The 19,765-nt window shown below is 40.1% G+C and overlaps 1 protein-coding gene across 1 annotated transcript; it reads right to left on the reverse strand.

Annotated features, from left to right (window-relative positions):
* Positions 1-625: 625 nt before the first annotated feature.
* On the reverse strand, positions 626-18,415 carry TRMT9B (tRNA methyltransferase 9B (putative)). The gene is made up of 4 exons (XM_088524688.1): positions 18,371-18,415; positions 5,647-5,801; positions 3,173-3,346; positions 626-1,788 (listed from the first exon to the last, which is right to left on the reverse strand). Exons 2-4 carry the CDS (start codon positions 5,798-5,800, stop codon positions 746-748), a joined length of 1,371 nt encoding a protein of 456 aa, XP_088380814.1. The 5' UTR covers position 5,801; positions 18,371-18,415; the 3' UTR covers positions 626-745.
* Between the last annotated feature and the right edge of the window lie 1,350 nt (positions 18,416-19,765).

Genomic DNA, 19,765 nt, shown 5'->3' on the forward strand with positions numbered 1-19,765 from the left:
GAAATTAAGATAGAGCATTTGTGAGAGCTAACATAGAAAACTTATCTTCCACCTGAGAGACCAGTTAAATAATTACTTTTTAAAGAAAATACTGTTCAAAATCTGTCCTGTCACTTTGTCACAAATAGCACCCTCCAACGACAGAAAATGCAGAGCTTGCTTGGTATGTGTTTCCTTTTTGCCTCTTACCAAGTGCTCTGAAATCAGTAGCACAGGTCCATGCTTGCTCCCAGCTCTGTGGCCTGTGTCAGGCAGGCTACTATCAAGTGCATTTCAAGATGTGTCTATGGCTCTTATCTGTAGGACTCTGATTCAGACCATGATATCAGATCAGAAAGTAATGCAAAACATGCTTAAGTTATGTTAAAATGGTTGAAGAACCAAGCCTTAACTCTCTACTCGAAGGATATTTCTCAGAAAAGATGTCCTGATCCTTTCCTTGATTTATAAAAGGTTTTATTTTTCAATAGAAAAGTGTATTTAAAAACACGGTTATTTGTTAAAAGCAATATAAAACTTTCCACTTTTAACTTCATAAAAGTTTAACAAAACATAAATATTAACCACTTACATTTCTATGTACAGGCCTTGCATTAGATGGACATATAGGCAGTCAGATAGTAAAATCGAAAACGGATGGCACACAACTACATGAGATTGAAATTCCATGTCATACAGCACGATCCCAGGAACACAAGAAGCATTTTATTTTTTAAAACCCCCAGTTACTGAAATGTTGTTCTTTTTACAGCTCTTTCCCCTTTTTCTCTGCAATAACGCACCAGTTTCCATGGTCGTAGCAGGAAGAAAGTATCTGAAGCTCAGGTACGTTCTCTTCCAGCAGCGAGCACAGCTCCCCTTCCCGAAAGACGTGGTAGTAGCGCATGAAGGCCTTTGTGTCCAGCGTGTCGGCACTTTGCTCCCCAACGGACACTGCTGAATCCAAGGCAGAATCAGTGGAGTCAGTTGTTGAAGTTCTTTTGAAAAACTTGCTGCCATCAGACCTACCAGCATCATCTTTGTTAGTGCTGCAGCTACAGTCCTGCTCTTCTACCGGGCCACCCACAAAAGGGGTTTCTTCACTTCTGCTCTGAATTACACTTCGGTGTCCTCCATTCAGATTTGAATCCTGTAGTGCATTTGTGGCTGGTGACCACGCTGTTTTTTGGAGAGGCAGGTTTGCCACAAACACATCATCATCATCTAAACTTTGTTCTTTTATCAGGGCCCCATGAGGCCCTAAGTCCAAACTGCAGTGTCTCGAATGCTGGAGGGATACGGCACTGTTTGCCCATTCGCCCTCATTCTTCATGGACTTCATCTTCTCCGTTTGCTTTCTCAGGGTTGATTCATCTAAGGATCTGGAGGAAAACCAGGAACGGAAAGATCTTCCTAGAGCACTGTAAAATCTGTTTTCTTCTTCGGAAATTTTCAGGCAGCAGGCTCTGGACAGGCAATGGTTCATATTATGGGAATGTTTTGAATCTGTTTCTGACTGCAGATTGGTGGGGTAGCTGCAGTCAGAGAGGACTAGCTGCGCAGGGAGCCTGTCTTGGCTCTTTACAGAACGCACAAACTCACCCTTATCTCCGGGTTGACTCGATTCTGAAAAATGCCGTGAGCACAAAGCTTTATTCCAAGGAACAAACACATCTTGCTTCTCAAAGCGGCGATTCTTTTGTTCCATAGCCCAAACATAAATCATCATCTGGCCTCCAGGTATCAACACTCTTGCCATTTCCTTTATTGCTTTGATTCTTCTTCGTTTAGTTGAGAAATGATGGATCACTACGAGACATTATATATGGAATATTAGCATTATGTATTGACATAGTACTTCCTGCTCCAATCTTTTCTATGCATTTAATCATTTTAATCGCCGTATCACAAGTGTCACTAACTGCAAGCCAGAAACAGGGCCATTTTTACTGGTAACACTGTGCAAGTTTACACTGGATTGCTCTCTTTCACAACAAACAGTCCCTGTCTAATCAGTTCATTTTATTGGTTAAAAATGCTTCATGATTAAAATTACATAATCCCTTTGGTGATTCTAAGGCAATATGAAGCCTACAAATGTAATTATGCTGGTAAAGAGTAGAAGAGAATTTGAATATTTAGACAAGTATTTGTCATGCTCTGGAATTTAATGAAAAACTCTTCATCTATGATTAGATGGCTACGGGTACACCAAAATTGCTCTGCTCGAAATTCATTATTGTTAAATGTATAAAAATGTCAGCTGGACATTACTCTGATCAGGTCTGTAATTGGCATAAATATTTGGCTTCAAAGTGGGTTGATCTGATATTACTGAGATTATGCTACAGTACCTGAAATGTAGATATATCTCCCTGGCTCACCAGTTAAAATGAAAGCAAAATAATATAAATCCTGCTTTCATATTAGTCACTGTTTCTTTGCTTTCAAATTTTATGCATTTGTGAAAAATACACTTTGCATTTCTGACATATTTTGAGTTGTTTCTCAACTGTCAGCCACGAATAACAACTTTCATGCTTTACAATTTTGCCCAAACAAGTTCAGGGAAGCACAGAGTTAAAAATAGTCTTTAATTGGATTCTCTCTCTCTCTCTCTCTCTCTCCCCCATCCTATCCCTCTCAGTTATGAATAGTATTTTCATAAAGCAGATCAAAGGAATTAAGACTTTGAGAATCTTGACTCATTTTAGACAACAGCACTTGGATGGCTCTATATTCTTACTTCATGACTGCTCAAAGACAAATTTTTATTCACAGCACACGAGGTTCAGGTCCTCGTCTTTCTAGAAAAGGCAAGTTTTCATTTCAATGCATTTTCTCTTCAAAACCAGGAGGACGAACCAAGGGTTTATCCTGACCACCTAATGTATTTAAACTGTAAGCAGCATTGTTTATACTAATTTTCACTTGTTTAAAATGCATGTTAGAAGGAAATCTTTTTCCCAGAGGGCAGACAAGGCCACATATAAACAAACAAATGATCCACATATTTCCTTGGTCAATGGCATCACTATGCAATAGCCTCCCCCCTTTTTTTTTTTTTCATGTTTCATACATTCACTTCAGTAAAATCTGCTACGATTACAAGGGAACTGTTTCAAAATAAAATTTATCAAAAAGATCCGTAAGAATTTTTTTTGTGGGCCCAAATGCATGAATAACCTCTTACCTCCGATGGAAATGATTGCATTGAAGCACTGATCCCTAAAGGGAAGGTTAAGGTTGTCACATACCAGAACTTCATCACCTTTCCTCCTTGCAATGTCTACCAAGGGTGCGCAGTAATCGCAGCCGAGATTATACACCTGACTGTTGACACTGAGATACTTCCCAGTTCCACAACCTGAAAAGAAAAGAAACCTCTTCACTAGAGCAGAAGTCATTTGGTGCAAACACTTGCTATCCCTTCCAAAGCAGGTAAAATACTGGGAGAGATGGGATTGTCTTTCCTTATCCTAGAATTTTCTGGAAAACAAAACATACGTTTGCTCCTACCAGTCTAACTCTCAAAGGATTCATTTGGACTGTGTGAAATTGCATGTCACACCATTAGGAACAGCATGACGAATAAGACCAACAAAAATCTCCTTGCATAGCCCTCTGGAATACCATGTCCCAAGTATTTCTATAGGGAAGACGGGTCAGCACAGGTGGCGGGCAGTGAGAGCACCTCTGCACAGCACAGAACACGAGGAAAGCCAGGCTGGCCGAGGCCAACACGCGCTGCAGTCCGCTCTCCTGCTTCCAGCAGTGACCACAACTCGTGCCCAGAAAAGGCAGGAACGGGGGAAGCACCTGTGACCTTTCTCCTCAGCACCCTCCCAGCTGCCAACTACTTTCCCCTTGGGGCATCTCCCTGGAAACTAGTGGGGTTTATCTTTTTAGTGACCTGCAGCAGATCTCTCTCCCCAGACAATCTCTGCTAAGTGCCATGCACTACCTCTCCAAAGCATCCTACTTACACAGAATGCAAGGGAGAGGACTAAGGAGGATGTGGATCTATTGGTCCATCCCGGAGCCATCACTGGCCGTACTTCATGCCCTGTTAACAACACTACCAAGATCTACAGCCCGCTAGGGCTCTGTGACTGCAAAGCAGAGGAAAAGATTTCTTTCCAAGAAAACCTAAATGACAACCGTGATTGACACAGGTCGGAGAGGAGAACTGTAATTTCAGACACAGACTGGAAGATAACTGTGGGTCGTTTCTCCCATATTGCAGGCACATTCTCCTTCTCTCTCTCTTTCAATGCATTGTACCCATTCCATAACGCACACACAAATGTAATGAACAGTTCCAGAGCGGCTTCCACCAAAAAGCCTGTCTCCTGAAGGACCATGCTATACTAAACTGAAATCTTTCAGAGTGTTCTTCCATACCGTATGTGTAACGGGCACTTTCCAAGATTGGATTGGAAAATATTCACTGCTGTTATGGGTCAGTAGTGAAGAATAATTTCTGAAAGTTGACAGCCAAGCAACAGGGTAGCAGCTTGGCAAAGAGAACCACTGCAGTATTGAAAATTCAATTTAAAGGCCTGGAGTTATCTTTAGAAACATCAGTGCTTCTTGCAGCACTGCTGCTCTCACTGATGTTAATGTGCACCATTATCTACAGAGACAGCACAGGAACTGCTGGGAAGCAGCACAACACTTCAGCGGCGAAGAGAGCGCCCGCTGCTAAAGCGAGGAAAAAGCAAGCCTCACTCCTTGAAGTAACACTTGATACAAATGGAGAAGATTAATCTTATTAATGCAGTTCAAGGATGGCATGCAACAAAGCATGAAGCTCTACACACCAGTAAGAACATGTGAGTTTTAAAATTAGTATAAAGTTTGTGTATACCAATTTAGACATTTCAGCTGCTTTATTCATAGCTTTTGTCATTTTTCTTAAAATCACAGTGGGTATGGAGTTCACTCTGTGAGTAAGAATGAAGCCAAATAGTGATAACATGCCTGATATTCTGGAATTCTCCATTAACAGGAGATTCACTTCAAAGTGAGTCAAGAGGAGGGTGAAATCTGTCATGAAGTTGTTAACCATGGCTGTGCTTTTATCTTTTGACATTTGCAATCAGGCAAATTACTACCATTATCAGGTCTCATGTAAAGCTTGCAAACAAAAATATTTTAATATTAGATAGTTAAAAAAAAACGGTTTTGGGGTTCATATTCAGGACTATAGGGAATTTTTTTTTTAAAAAAAAAAGCAGTGAATACATTAGCTTTCTTTCAAGTTAAGGCCTGGATAGGAGGAGTTTTAGAACAAATTAACAAAATTAAAAATTATATATTTAATCTCTTAGCATTGGCTTTAAGAAGGTCTACGGGGGAACCATAGACCACTAGGTCTAGGCTGGAGAAACTAACAGATGATCAATAGAAGATACCTCAATCAATCAAAGTAAGTTAAGAACTGAAAAACTGTATTTATCGGCTACCCGACACACTATCAAATAGGCGCACAATAAAATATGCGCTATATGGCATCTAAGATAGGTTTACAAACATTTTTAAAACAATTTCTCAAAGATTAGTTTTAAAGTTTTAAAACAATTGCTCTGCAAGATACATAGGATTAACACATAAGCTAAGGATGCTTCCGGACAGCGTTTTGGCGGGCGGAGAGGACGGGCTTGCCTATGTCTGCGACGAGGCTGCCGGGCGGCTGCTCCAGCAGGAACTGGCGCACGCGAGGCCACGCTTTGCTCTGAAGGTCGCTGAGGTAGGCGGCTGTGTTCTCATACACGCTGTGCACGTGCTGCTTCTCTAGCTGGGTAGCCTCATGTTCCATCCTGGAACGTAACGAAGAGCCGTTACGCACAGTAAAACATAAACTGTTGTAGGGCAGATTTGCCATTTTGTGGAATTTTGTAACTCATGACCTTGTAAGCTAATGTTCATAAAATCATTAGACTAATTTAACAAACATCATATTTATAATATCCTTTTAATCAAAGGGTCTGATTTTGTTTCATTAAAGTCAAGCAAAAAAATCGACATAACATCATGCCTTAGGAGATTTATATAACCAGATGTGCCCATTCAACAGTGTGTACATTCCCTGGTAAATTTACCAACGCAGTCAAAAGCAGCTCTTCTGTAAAACAGTGTGTATCCAGCAAAAATGAAGAATGATTAAAACAAGAAGAACAGACTTTCCAGGTGAAATTTAAGTGTGCTGAGAGGTGGAATATAATTATGTTATTTGAAATATAGCCTGAACCCTAAAACCAAAGTCCCTCAATCACGTATGAATTATTAGTGATTTATCTAACCTCTAAAAGCAGTGAGCTGGTTTCAAACTTCAGCAATACAATGTTTCAACAAACACCATGATCGCCCTACAACTACTCTATCAACTTCTTAGCAGAGAATTTTAATTTAGTGTTTTATTTCAAAAGTAGCATCTTCTACATACTTTTAACAGGCTCTATTACAAGAGCCCCAGGCTCTTGTAAAACAGACACTGAAACCCTTTATACAGCATCTTAAGCCTTCCTTAAGTTTTCTTCTTATCCAAGGATCAGTCAGGTCTGGCCTTAATAGCTCACAGGCTGAAAAAATTACATTTCCAAGTGTTAAGGCGTTCTTCAAACTAATTCAAACTACTGCCTGTTAATTCAAGATTTTTTTCCTTCCCATTATTAAAAAAGAATTGATTAACCATCCAAGTGTTCAGCAGAAATTAAAGTCTGCTCCCAATCTTCTGTCATGAGGAGAGTAATGTATTATCAAGGTGAAATTGCAAAAGGGATTTATTTGGCTGCATTTGAAAATGTCAAATGCAAAAACTTTGACACACAGCATTTCCAGTCGCTTTTTCAAATAAAATACATTTCTGGACTCACAGTGATTTTTTTTCTGTCCATTTTACTACTGAAATAAGTTATTATGATAAATGATTTAAATAAAAATAGTATGTGTAACAATAACATGAGTCTTTTAAAGCATCCATTCTACAAATGCCCCATAATCTTTTCAATTTACAAAATCCCAATATCTACAAAGAAAATACTCTTATGTTCCAAGCCCGTATCCGTTTTCATAACCATAAGGTCTAAGACTTCATCCATTTCATCAGTTGTTATGTAGTCTGTTATGTAGGAGGCCAAGTCAAACTGCCACAATGGTCAAACCTATTCTGACTGCAGGATCTGTTAATACCTCTCTTCAAAGTATTTGTCTTTAAAACCCTTATGTTCTTTTCTGGTATGATCCCTAATTTTCTTGCACGATGCATTTTCTCCACTTTAACTAGTAGTGCTGCTGATACATAAACAACTTTGCAGTCTAATTCAGGAACAGAAGAAGTTCCCAGGAGACCAATCTTCAGTGTCACTTTGAGGAGTGGAAAACTGTAACGAACAAAATCAACAACAGAAGTGGAGAGAACTGAAACATGGACTTGAAACGGTATCACCTGCATCAAAACTTGCTCCATCAGAGCTTTCCTCAGAATTCATTACAGTCACTGTAAAACCCATTCTTTTCTCCTTATTTAACCGCCCAAAAAATCAGATTGGGTGTTTCATGTTTGCAGCTTCTTTTTTTTTTTTTTTTTCTCTGCCTCAAAATATACTGCATTTTGTTTTTCTATTGCTCAGAAATCATCTATTTATAAGTACAAATTCCAAAAACTAACAATCATTTATCTTCTTTTGCCATCCAGTACGTAAGCTCTAGTTGCTCTAGTTTATATTTCAGGTTTGGTTAATATATCGTTCTGTGTTTCCAAGTGTTTCTATCTTTCTTCTTGAAGCTCTTTGTTCAAGCTTTGTAATTCTAAAAAAGAAAAAAAAAAACAAAAACTGCCTGGAAGAATGCTTTAGTCATTCATACTGAACTCCAAAGGCTATGGAAATTCCAGTTTCAGGATATATGGCTGAACTGAAGGTTAATTTGAATGTTTTAAATAAACACAGAAAATAAATCCTTGGGCTACATTTGGAAGACAGCAGGATTTTTTTTCCATTGATACAACATTATATTACATTTTCCTAAAACGGTTTCATTAAACTGCTATGAAGGCTGAAATTCAGCTTCGTTTCCTATTGATACACAAGACCATTAAGTTTTTGCTTTCAACCTTCTTACCCACTGGAACTGGTACTTAATCTATTGCTATACTGGACATCTAGAGACTTCCACAAACTGCACTGCATTAGAGATTAATATTTTAGATACATTTAATTTTAAATTAATTAAGATTTTCAAGATTTGATTATAATCTTTAGATTAGAAATAGAGTGTGTGTATATATATATATATATATAATCTTTAGAAACTGTAGTCTACTAAAATACTACTTCCTTCACAGTTCCATTACAATTTCCACCGCTGTTGGTTACATTGCTATTTTCCTTTTTTTTTTTTTTCTTAAAAAAGAAAAAGAAAAAATACCACTTTCCAGGAGTTAAAGGATATACTTTCATATATTTTTATAGCTACACATCTTACTAAATGTTCCCTGAGTCCAAGGGAATCCAATTTCTGTTTTTTTCTATTAACATTTGGAAACCCTCTAGAAATTTTAACTTTTCAAGGATACTGCTTTAAAGAAAGTCACGCTGCTTGGACTTACTCTATCGCTGCTCAAGTAACAGATGCATTTTACAATGTGACCTTGAAATGCCAACAATGAAAAATTACTAATCTCAGTTGCAATGTTTTTAAACAGTATTTAGTATTTATTGGCTTTTCAGTCAATCTCTGTGCTATTTTTGAAGAGTCTGACCTACAATTTTGGCTAGTTTCTTTAAATACCTTAGCTCAGAGGACAAAAGAGCCAGTTACTGCTCTGACCTGAAGAGCTCCTTAACACTGACGTGCAGGAAGTTGTGCTCAGCTCCAAATTTCTTCCTCCACCACATCCTACTCAAACCTTTCCACATCTTCTTGCAATCTGTCTGAAGCTCTTGTAGCTCTCCTTATCCACCACAAACTCAGGGAATTTCATCACAGAAGAGCTGGGGTTGTAAGAGACTAATGCAGATCATCTGGTCCAAGTCCCCCACAAAAGCAGGGCCTGCGAGGGCAGGTTGCCCAGGACTGGGTCCAATAGGGTCTTGAGTATCTCCAAGGATGGAGAGTCCACAATCTCTGGGCAACTGTTTCAACCACTCTCGCAGTGCAGAAGTGTGTTTGTTGTGTCCATCTTGGTTACACAGGGAAAATCTGGAGCCCTACTCTCCCTCCTGCCATGAATGCAACAATCTAATTAATCACTGACCTGAAACTGCACAGCATAAACTACAAGGGCCAGGTCTATGTCACCCAATACCCTGCTCTCCAGCAGGATAGCAAGATCAGCTGGTATTAATAGCTAGGTAAAATGCGGCGTAGTCCAACCAGGATTATCTCCCCTCATCTACAAAACAGAGAGAAATGACTCTTTCGTCCTACACAGTAAGCAATACTTTCATCTTATTTCCACTCTGCTTAAGATTGACCTTTTCTTGTCACTCAAATATAAATAGCCATGGTAAACTTGCAAGTGTACAGCCCTACATATACATATATATATATATATATATAAACAAACCACGGTCTCAGTTGCTAAGCAAATACAAAAATCCAACTCTTCCCCAGCTGCAAACCGCCCCCTGCAGATCTTCTCAGCAGCACAGCTAAGAGTTTTCTAGAACTTTGCTTACCCTTGAAGCTGAATTTATAAATCAAAATAACAAAGTCAGTTCTGATCGATTGTGCTTTTCCATTTCATTAAAAAAGTCAACAAATAGGAGCATGAGGACATACTAAATTGCTTCTAGATATGAATCATTATTTGAAGCGGCTTTATTAGTAAATACAACATAATGAAACAAAATAATAGTAATCCTGCAGTGAATGGTAAAACTAACTGCAATCTAAGGTTAGCAAAAGGATACAGTAGGATATGATTTGCTTACACAAGACTAACAACTATGGTAATTACTTTCACCCACGCATGGACTGTAATAATCTCATGAAAGTGCACGGCCCGAAAGCAGAGCAAGGGGAACTCTATGCAGCATGTCCCAACTGAAGCCCTTATTCCAGATCCCTTCTTCAGCAGAACTTGGGATGTTGCCGAGGACACGAGAGACAGTGCTGAGCCACGCTTAACACCAATGGCTGCCATTCGAAGTGCCCATTGTGAAGTTATTATTCAGGATTAATATCATTAATTGAAATAACGTTGCTATCATTATATGTTTACTTAGTAAAACAGAAGAGAACCTTGTTCTAAAGAAAGATTGAAAGCACTGAAGTTGTTCTTCAATATCTTGGACTAAATGAAAATGTATGGCTCATGCACTGTCAAAATGACAGCCATTCAACATCACATTTATTTTCTGTTAGCTTGACTTTCCAGTCCAGGCAAAACCTAATACGATTCACTGCACATCCTATTCTTGGATCAGTTAATCATTTGGTATTCCGCTTGCTGCTCTGCACTGGGGGTTACAGCATATGTAGCCGAAAGGCTGCAGTGTAAACAGATTTATTTCACTAAGCCCATAAACTCCATTCTGTACACAGGTAACTTTTAACTAGGGTGAAAACGTGCACACACGGCCCCCCTTTGCTGTTTAAAAAACCTGAAGCAGCAGCACAAGCATGTGCAGACACTGCACAGCCCTTCACGTGCCTGTTCATCCTCACTATCGTGCAAAAGGGATGGCAGAGCTCCCAGCAAAGCGGGTCCCCTCATCAGGGCCATGCAGGGATCACCAGGGCCAGACAGGCACTGATGGCATCTCCAGGCCCTCCAGGCAGGACATGGGCTGCTCCGCAGCCAGGCTGAGCACATTCCCTCTTGCCAGTGGCAATCCAAGATGCATTTATTTATTTACTATTTATTATGTACTCTTTAATTAGTCACAGATCCTGATCTAAACTGTTCATAATCTAAAGAAACATCACTAATGGTAATACAAAGGAATACTGGGACATCGGGGGGTATTTTTTTTCTTCATAAGGTATATTGCTTATTGCAACACTCCCACTGCTTGAACTGTATGAACCAACCACTTATCAGCATCATTACAGCTAAGGGTAAGGCAGGATCGGAGAAAAGCAGGGTTTCAACTACAGAGGAAGACTGACTTTGAGGCAACGGAAGCACAGGTAACACGGTTGGAACAACAATTATAAAAAGCCAGTTTAGAAGCTGGATGTTATATTTATCCTTTGTCTGACAAATCAAAGATTATAGTGATCAACAAGGGTTTGGATGACTAAGACTCAAGCACATACAAAAAAGTCTGGAGTGAGGAACCTGAAGGCAAACAGACAGGACCTGACGACAAGGAGAATCTGAAGAGAAAAGGTGGCAATTAAGCCACAGGCCTTAGTGAAAGGATGCACCACATCATGATAGTCTTTGATAGGCTTGGCATTTAATTCAAACCCACATGACTTACTATTAGTTTACTATAACTGCTAGCATGTATCCTGACTTTCATCAAACTGCAGATGTAACAAGGACACGCTGCAGTGCCTTTCTACTACAGCTGGCCCATTTCAGTAGTACGGAGTTGCGTTTTCCTCTCCTCTAGGCACAGTCTCCAGCAGCACTTTGCAATGTCAATGCTCATTCCATATGGCACTTAGGTCCTCAAATGCCCATATGGCCTCCACCACGGTTTAATCACCTGGGATAGCAAAAAAGACCGTAACATGGAAGACTTGATTAGCAGTCTAACCTATTACTAAGCAGAGACACTTTTCATGCAGCTTTGCAAATATAATTTTCCAAGCTGGAAGAATCTTTCACCAGGAGTTAATTTAGCCAGTATTTTTTCTTCTCTGAAAGAGGGAGCTACACTTTCTCACACAGGGTTGGCTATGAAACACAAGTTCATCAATGGATCCATCCTGCAATATTACAATTTATGGATAGAAGAGTATTTTTATAAATAATCTATATGTTGAACTGTATAATCCATATTTTTGAAATCCATTAATGTAGGCATTAATGAACATTAAAGGTTGTAAGGAAAAGCCAGTGGGCTTTTATACACAAGTCTTCCATTGCTCCTTTGCATTTTAATACTGATTCAGAAGCTAAAAAGAACAATGAAAACTGTGAATGAGTCTATTAAGCATTACTGTATTTACTAGTTGGTTAGGCTAGTTCCTGATTGTCTTGAAAGCCAATAACATAACACAACTTTATATATCAGGAAAGGGTAGATACAAGAGGTTTCTGCTATTCGTTATCAGAGATGTTCTAAAACGTGATCTGCAAGGTGGGACTCAAACTTTTTTTGTGTTATGACAAAATAATGCATGAAGGAAGTTCAACCACAAGTCCAAAATCTGCTTAGGGCCAACAGTGGATCAGCAATATTTCAGACCTCAGTGCATGTGCTAATTGTTAAATCAGTTTCTGGAATACTTGAACATTCTGGCACTGCAGACAGAATTAAGAATGGTTGGAACACACAATCTTGTCTACTGGTATTTGTCAAGTCCTTGTGAGACCTCCAGACTCCTTCAAAGATGGACATAAATAGTGCATCCTTCAACCAGCTCTAGCAAGGATTTTTTTTTTCCCAGATTTGACTGAAGCTGTGAAGGAATGTTGAATGTGGAGGTAGAAGGCAACTTCAGTGAAGATTCTATGACAGTGAGGATGACAGAGCACTGGAACAGGCTGCCCAGAGAGGTTGTGGAGTCTCCTTCTCTGGAGATCTTCAAACCCGCTTGGACGCAGTCCTGTGCCACGTGCTCTAGGTGACCCTGCGTGTGCAGGGGAGTTGGACTAGATGATCTCTAGAGGTCCCTTCCAACCTTAAGCATTCTGTGATGATTCTATGATGATTCTATGAAGATCACAAAATAACAGTTCATTAGTCTAGTATTCTGTGTAGAAGAAAAGCAAAATCACACGTATCATATAAAATGTGAAAATGAATGCAAATTAACAATACATATAGCAACATTAACAAGCTAAGACACGGAAGGAGAAAACACCTAAGAACCTATTATTAAAATAAAGAGTAACAAGAAATATTTTTTATAGACAACAGAAGAGAAAGCAGGGTCTAGACAGACTTGGTTCACTCTTTAGTGAGAAGAAAAAAGAGTAACAACTGATTTTGAGAAAACAAAACTGATTACTACCTTTTCTTCTTCTTCTTTACTATTAAGGTTAATTGCAGCAAGGCAGTTAACACTACTACTATCAGTGACAAAAAGATAAAAAACTTATTTTAGAATGGGAAAAGAATAGGTTTTGTGAGTAAATTCAGTGTTCAGTTTCTAGTCTCACAATATTCTCATAAACAAACTAAGGACAGTTGGGCTAGATGAAACAGCAGTGTAAACTGGTATTGTTTCAAAGTGGTCACTTAGCGTGTAGTGTTTTACTATCCCTTGGAAGGATACCCAAAGCAAATCTGCACAGCTGTCTGTCTGGGGTACTGCTCAATGATTCCTTTGCAAAACGGATTAAAGAGTAGCTCTGCATTTGCAAATGGACCAGACAGACAAGGGTTCAAACCTGCTGGATGACGGGATTAGAATTCATTAGATTAGAACTGATGAGATCAGAATTCTGTTTTGACAGATTGAGAAAGACAAAAGTAGAGGATTTCATTTAGACAAGATTAATCCACCAGTAAAGGGAGAGGGAGGTAGAATGGGATGCCTGGCAGCAGTTCTGCAGAACTGCATCTGAGCATTACAACATTTCACAGCTCTAATGTACTGTTGCATTCTGTACTGTAGAAAAAGAAAGAAAGAGTAAAACCAGACCGAAGAAATAGGTCAGATGCAAAATAATCCTTTTACTACATTCAACATTGCTGCAGAATCAGTTTGAGTGTTATGTTGAATTCAAACAAGAATTATGGGACCCACTGGAAGAATTACTGACGGGAACAACAATGATCATAGATTTAGAAGTAAATATCTAAGAGGAAAGACAGTTGCTTCCAATTGCTCAGCCAGGGGAATCCAGGGAGCACACAAAATCATCTGCTCATAATGAAAGAGGTTTTTTTGCAAAGGAGGAGGAAATAAATCACCTGTTCTCCACAACGGAGGTCAGAAGAAAAGCAGTCAGCTTAGGCTATAGCAAGGAAGAAAGAGATCAGTTATTTTTAAAAATAAGGATAAAGACAGAAAAGTTTTTGAAAGGTTTGCAGAGTAGGTGGGTCATGCAGCCTCCACCAGTGGGGTCATCAGACTCTTCTGGATAGTCAAGCACTTGTCAGGAAAAGCACTGATCATCAGCACTGACATAACTGATGCTGCTTAGGGGAGGAGATGATGCCCTGGCATAGTATGAAGCCTTGTGATCCTTGAACTCTGCAAGTATCAATCTTAATTTTTTCAGATAATAAGATTTCAGCGAATTTCTACAGAAAAACAAAATAAATAGATATGTTTCCATGAAAGCACGTTTTGCTATGTTTACTACCCATTTATACGAGAGGTTGCTTCTGCAGCCAAATCAGTAAAGACATTGAACTAATATTTATTTACTGCAGGTTTATCTGTTTCATAAAAGTCTTGCATCAATAGCTCAAACCCCAGACCATACTACACTTACTCCTAAGTCATTCCAAGTTGCTTCCAATGGAATTTCCCTTCACTTTCTCTCTTGGACTTGTGTAAACACCTATCTTGTCTTCCCTCACTTTTTACCAGCAGTTAACCAAGCAAAAAATTAGTCATTTCCATCCTTCCTGATGAACTGATCTAGGCAGCCTTCAAAAGCACTGCTGCCATTCCCTGTATCCTCTCCATATATCTTCAGTTCTTCTATATCAAATACTCACAAAAATAACTTATTCCCTCCCATCATCCTATGATTTTCCTGGAATTACTGTTTTCTCAAATGCTTCCACTTCCCCCACACTGCAGGTTTGCATTTACAGCACTATCTCCAGAAGGATCAGTTTTAATTTATGCAGTATAATTCCCCATTTTTTCTGTCCATAGTGCTCATCACTGTTGTGATTTAAATTGTGCTTCATGCAATATACACAGCCTTCCAAATTAAAACAATTTACAGCTTCATTTACAATGTTCAGTTACTTGAAGATACTCCTGCAAAGTTAGTCTCTTTGTTAGTGACCAAAAGATAAGCAACACATTACCAAACAGGACCTCAAATTAAGGCTGACAATGGTTAACTTGAATACCAAGATTAAATATAAAATGTTACACAATCAATCTGAATATACATTTAGTGTCAGGTGTACTATTATTCTTTCTTAGGCATAATGCTACTTTTTCTTGCCATATAATTCCCATGTCATTTATCTCTTGCTTTCATGTGCCAAAAGTTTTATGTTGTTGTTTTATCATAAAAGTGTTTTTCTTTTATTTCACAGCTCTTTCACAATTACCATTAAACTCCAAAACTCTGTTTTAATTTTACTTGGTGCATTTTTGTCATCCTAATAAACCATATCACGTTAGGCACAATGTTTTGTCCCTTGACCTTTTCTAAATATGAAAATATCTGAGAGTTTTTCAGTTTGCTCCTAAAACTTCTGAAGCAACTACAGAGCTACTAAATGGATTCTTCTGATGTCATTTACAAACCACCCTTGATTATTGTTTATTCTAATGGAACATAATATTTCCTATCTTAAAATGTTCGTATCTGTGTTCAGTACGGCCAAATACAGCACCAGAGAGTCAAACTTGTAGAAGAAGTCTTCCACAAATGAGAGCAAAGACAGATTCATATTTTTGTTATTCAACACACTCAAATATTTGACTGATTAGCTTTTAATTGTTCATTACAGAAAGCTGCATTTACTTTGTTTTCTTGAAAAAAAAAGATGTCTTGCATATTTCATTGAGTTCAAAGACAGATGGGTACCTTATGCACTATCGAACAGTAGCCAGGCACTATCAGGGCTAACAAGGGCACCTGAAGACACGACAGCGATACTATCTGGAGTAAGAGTTACATTTACACACAGAAAAGCTGCATTCTGGAGCGAGGTTGAGGTGTAACCCTCCAGCTTTTATGCAGGTTGGCATATCTAAGCACCCAGTTTTAAGGCAAAGGTCACAGAGTTATTTTTCCTGACCAGCAATGAAAGGAAAAGCAGTGCTCATCCATGAGGGAGCTGAAATTTCATATCCACACTGCTCAATTTCTCCATTAGAAAAATATTTGGTTATGTATGTGATTTTTTTTCTAGAGTATTTTATGATGGGGAACAAGAGTTGATACCTACAAAAATTAATGTCCGGAGAAAATCTAGAAACATTTCTATATAAAATATACAGATATAATTTAAGCAAAAAAATATAAACTATATTACTATAAAATACATATTCTATAATAGAGAAATGTTTAAATAGAAATGTTTTCTTAAAAGAGCTTTGATTCTTAAAGACCTCATTCTCCTGAACTGATCTGAATGAAAGCTTTATTCAAAGGGAAATTTTTTTCAAAAGCAAAAGACAAACCAAAAATACACAGTGGCTTTGGTCCAACAGAGTTGGACCTTTTCTTAGAGGGAAAAAAAAAATCAAGATTATGTGTCAAATGTATTTTAGTCAATTACATAAAGCCCGGCTGACACCGATATTTATTTTATTTTTCATCAGTTAGAGCTTCTATCTCCCAAGACTTCAGTGAGAAATAATGCTGATATTCTGTCCTTATGACAATACACATGTACATATTTTGAAGGATTGGAGCCTCTACTGTGAAGAACTTTTAAAGATTTAAACAGAAGTTCATCTCTGCATTTGAAAATGATAAAAATATCACTTCATAATCTTTACTTTAAAAGCCAGAAGTACTTTTTTTTCAATACTTGTCAAGCCATACTTGTCTTTAATCTTTACCAGTAAAATATCCATGAAGACATCACACCACAGTTTTCTTTCATACAGGAATACTCCGTATCTATTGCCCCTAAACAAGCCCATATATATCCTGGTACTGCCAAGACATGGATACATATTTAACTTTACACACTGTAAATAAACTTAAAGACTCTGGGTAGCCTATTACTAATGGCTAAAGGCAGGAAAACACATATAACTTTTTGCAGGATAGAGGGTTATGCTGTTTGTGCCAGTCCACCATACTCCACTTCAGCAGTGCAGAATAGATGGCAGAATCTGTATGTTTGCATGGGAGATATTCATCATCTGTCCCTTAAGGCATGGATGAACTGGCTTTATAACTACCCCTGTGGAATTGAGTTTGTTTTACATTAGAAAATATTTTCTGCCCCCAAAATTCATTTATATGAATTTCTGAAATGCTTTATCCCTTTGACAATCTCCTTGCATAGGCTATCGCCTACTAAAACGCACAGCTGCAGTTACCTACATCTCTCTGATTTCTCCAAAATTCACATTGCCGTAAGTTAAACAACAACAGCGCCACGGAAATAGCTCTGTATATGGCCCATTACAAGAGCACAGCACGAGAAAGAAATCAGTAAATAGAAATGCCCTGGTTCAAAGAGGTTCTCTATAAATAGCACATACAGCTGAAATAAACACCGATACTACATTGAAAATAAATCACAAATATTAAACCCAACCCCAATCCAGGGCTCCATCAAGGGACATTAAAAAGTCCTGGGAGGACCTATCCGAACGCTCGTGCAGAGACCGCTCCATGTTTTTCCAATGCGTTCCTCGAGTTTCATGCACACGGTCACAAACTCCAGGAAGAGGCTTCACCTGAGGCAGCACATCCCGGGGGTTCACCCCGGGCACGGCACCGACGCAGCCGAAACACTTCTGCTGCTCTCTTGTGAACGAGGAGGAGAAAGGGGATGACCTGTCTCCCCCAGCACTGCCCATGGCGGGATGCTGAGCCCGCTGGAAATCCCTTTGCAAACATCCCTTAAAAAGCCATCACCCACAGCACCAAGGCTCTGCGTGGATCTGCAAACGCAATACTCCGGAATCAGAAATTTTCTGGCACAGGAAAAAACGATTAAGTATCATGACTTAGGATCGCTTTTTCAAATGCAGACAGCAAACTTCATGTTTAGTCAGAGAGCCATGGAGAAACTTACTGTTCCCGTTATGAATTCTCGGCACATCTCCCACAGCCTCCCTTCCCAGCCACCACGCCGAACGCAGCGCTCGCAGCCGCGCTAGTTACTGGCACTGACTGCAAGTCACGGCTTCGTTCAGGTAAACTGGGGATGGGGGCCACGGAAGAAAATAACTTGCACCTCGCCACCCTCCGCCCTGGGGTGGCGGCATCGCCTCGGGGAGCGCCAGCCGCCGCGTTTTGGGGGGGGAATCGCCTCGTTTTGCAGAAAAACACCCGCCCCGGGGTGGGTTTTGATTTTACCCCCCTTTCCTATTCCCTGCCCTGGTCTCCCTGCCCTCGGGCGGCCGCGCGCGCCGGCCCCGGCCCCGCTCCTACCTGCGCCCGCGCCGGCGGCTGCGGATCCCGCCGCGGAGGCGGCGCCGGGGGCCGCGCCTGCAACGCGCAGCGCCGCGGGGGGAGCGGCCGCGCCGCGGGGGCGGTTGTACCGCGCAGACCCCGCCGCGCGGGCGGCTCCGCGCGCCCGGGGTCCGGCAGAGGCGGCGCTGCGCGGATGCGCAGGATGGAGCGGCTGGGGCCGCGGGTGCGCGGGATGGAGCGGGATTCCCGCGGCGCCCGAGTGACCCGCGAGCCCGGGAATGCCGCCGGTGCCACGGAGAGAGCAGCGCAGCAACGCTGTAAAACCATCATCATCATCATGCCGATAACGGTAACAATATAAAGCTGGGGGCCCATTAAAGACGCAAGGCTAACGCTGTATTTATAAACACCCCAAAGGCAGGAGGCCACGTGTTTGACACCGCTCCTACCCATCCAGGCACTCACGGGTCAGGCTACCGGCTAACCATGACCAACCTCAACTCCTTCCATCGCAGTGATGGATTTATAGGACACGGCCCTGGGACAAAGACTGTGCTGATTTTTCCCTGCTATTCCATATTTACGGATGTGTCTACATACAGCTCCAGATACCTTGCATCCTACAAACTCTTGGGCCTGTCATTCCCAGGTTCTCCTGGAGACCTTTCTCCTAAAAAGCCACCAGATTTGCTGCTGTCTATCTGCAGCTGCTGACGTTCATTTGAGCAAAAGGCTACACAGATCTGCTGCTGCTCGCTACCTTCAGCAGCTTCCTCTCCCAGTCCCCCAAAAATTCAGGTGTCAATACCAGTTGGTTCATGGTGATTAATATCATTATTGATTCAAACCTCTTCAGATTGAAACAGCTTCCTCAGATTTATCCCTCCTAGAAAATATTCTGATGGAGAATCTCTTAAAGCTCACCCACGCTGAATTCCTGCAGCTTTTCTGCTGTGACCTTATAGTTTCTGATCACTCTCTGAAGCCATGAATATCCGCTGGTCCTCTAGCCTCCCTGGCAGACCTCCTGCTTCTGCTGCATTTGAATTAGGTATTAGTCATGTAGCCTAATGCACTTTAGGAAAAAAAAAAAAAAACACACACACACACAAGTATTAAGGACTCAGCTCAAAATACAAATTTATGTAGAATAAAAATAGAATACCTTTTCCTTTAAAGTACTGTGCATCTACAACTATGTAATAAATTGCACTCCTCCCTAAAGCAATTAAAAGACCCAATCAAACTTTTTTTTTTCCCCTACATTAAAAACCACTTAGGTCACCAAATTCATTCAGCAAAGGCTGGCAAAGCCAGCCTGTCAAAAAAGGGGGGAAAGAAACCACATACCGGAATTAATAGAATGAAAAACAAGAAAGCCGAAGTTTCCAGGCTGAAGCAGAAAGAGGGAAG

The sequence above is a fragment of the Tinamus guttatus genome, unplaced genomic scaffold (genome assembly GCF_059628265.1).
Source record: "Tinamus guttatus ecotype Peru unplaced genomic scaffold, ASM5962826v1 Tinamus_guttatus_pri_ptg000213l, whole genome shotgun sequence".
Classification (NCBI taxonomy): Eukaryota; Metazoa; Chordata; class Aves; order Tinamiformes; family Tinamidae; genus Tinamus; species Tinamus guttatus.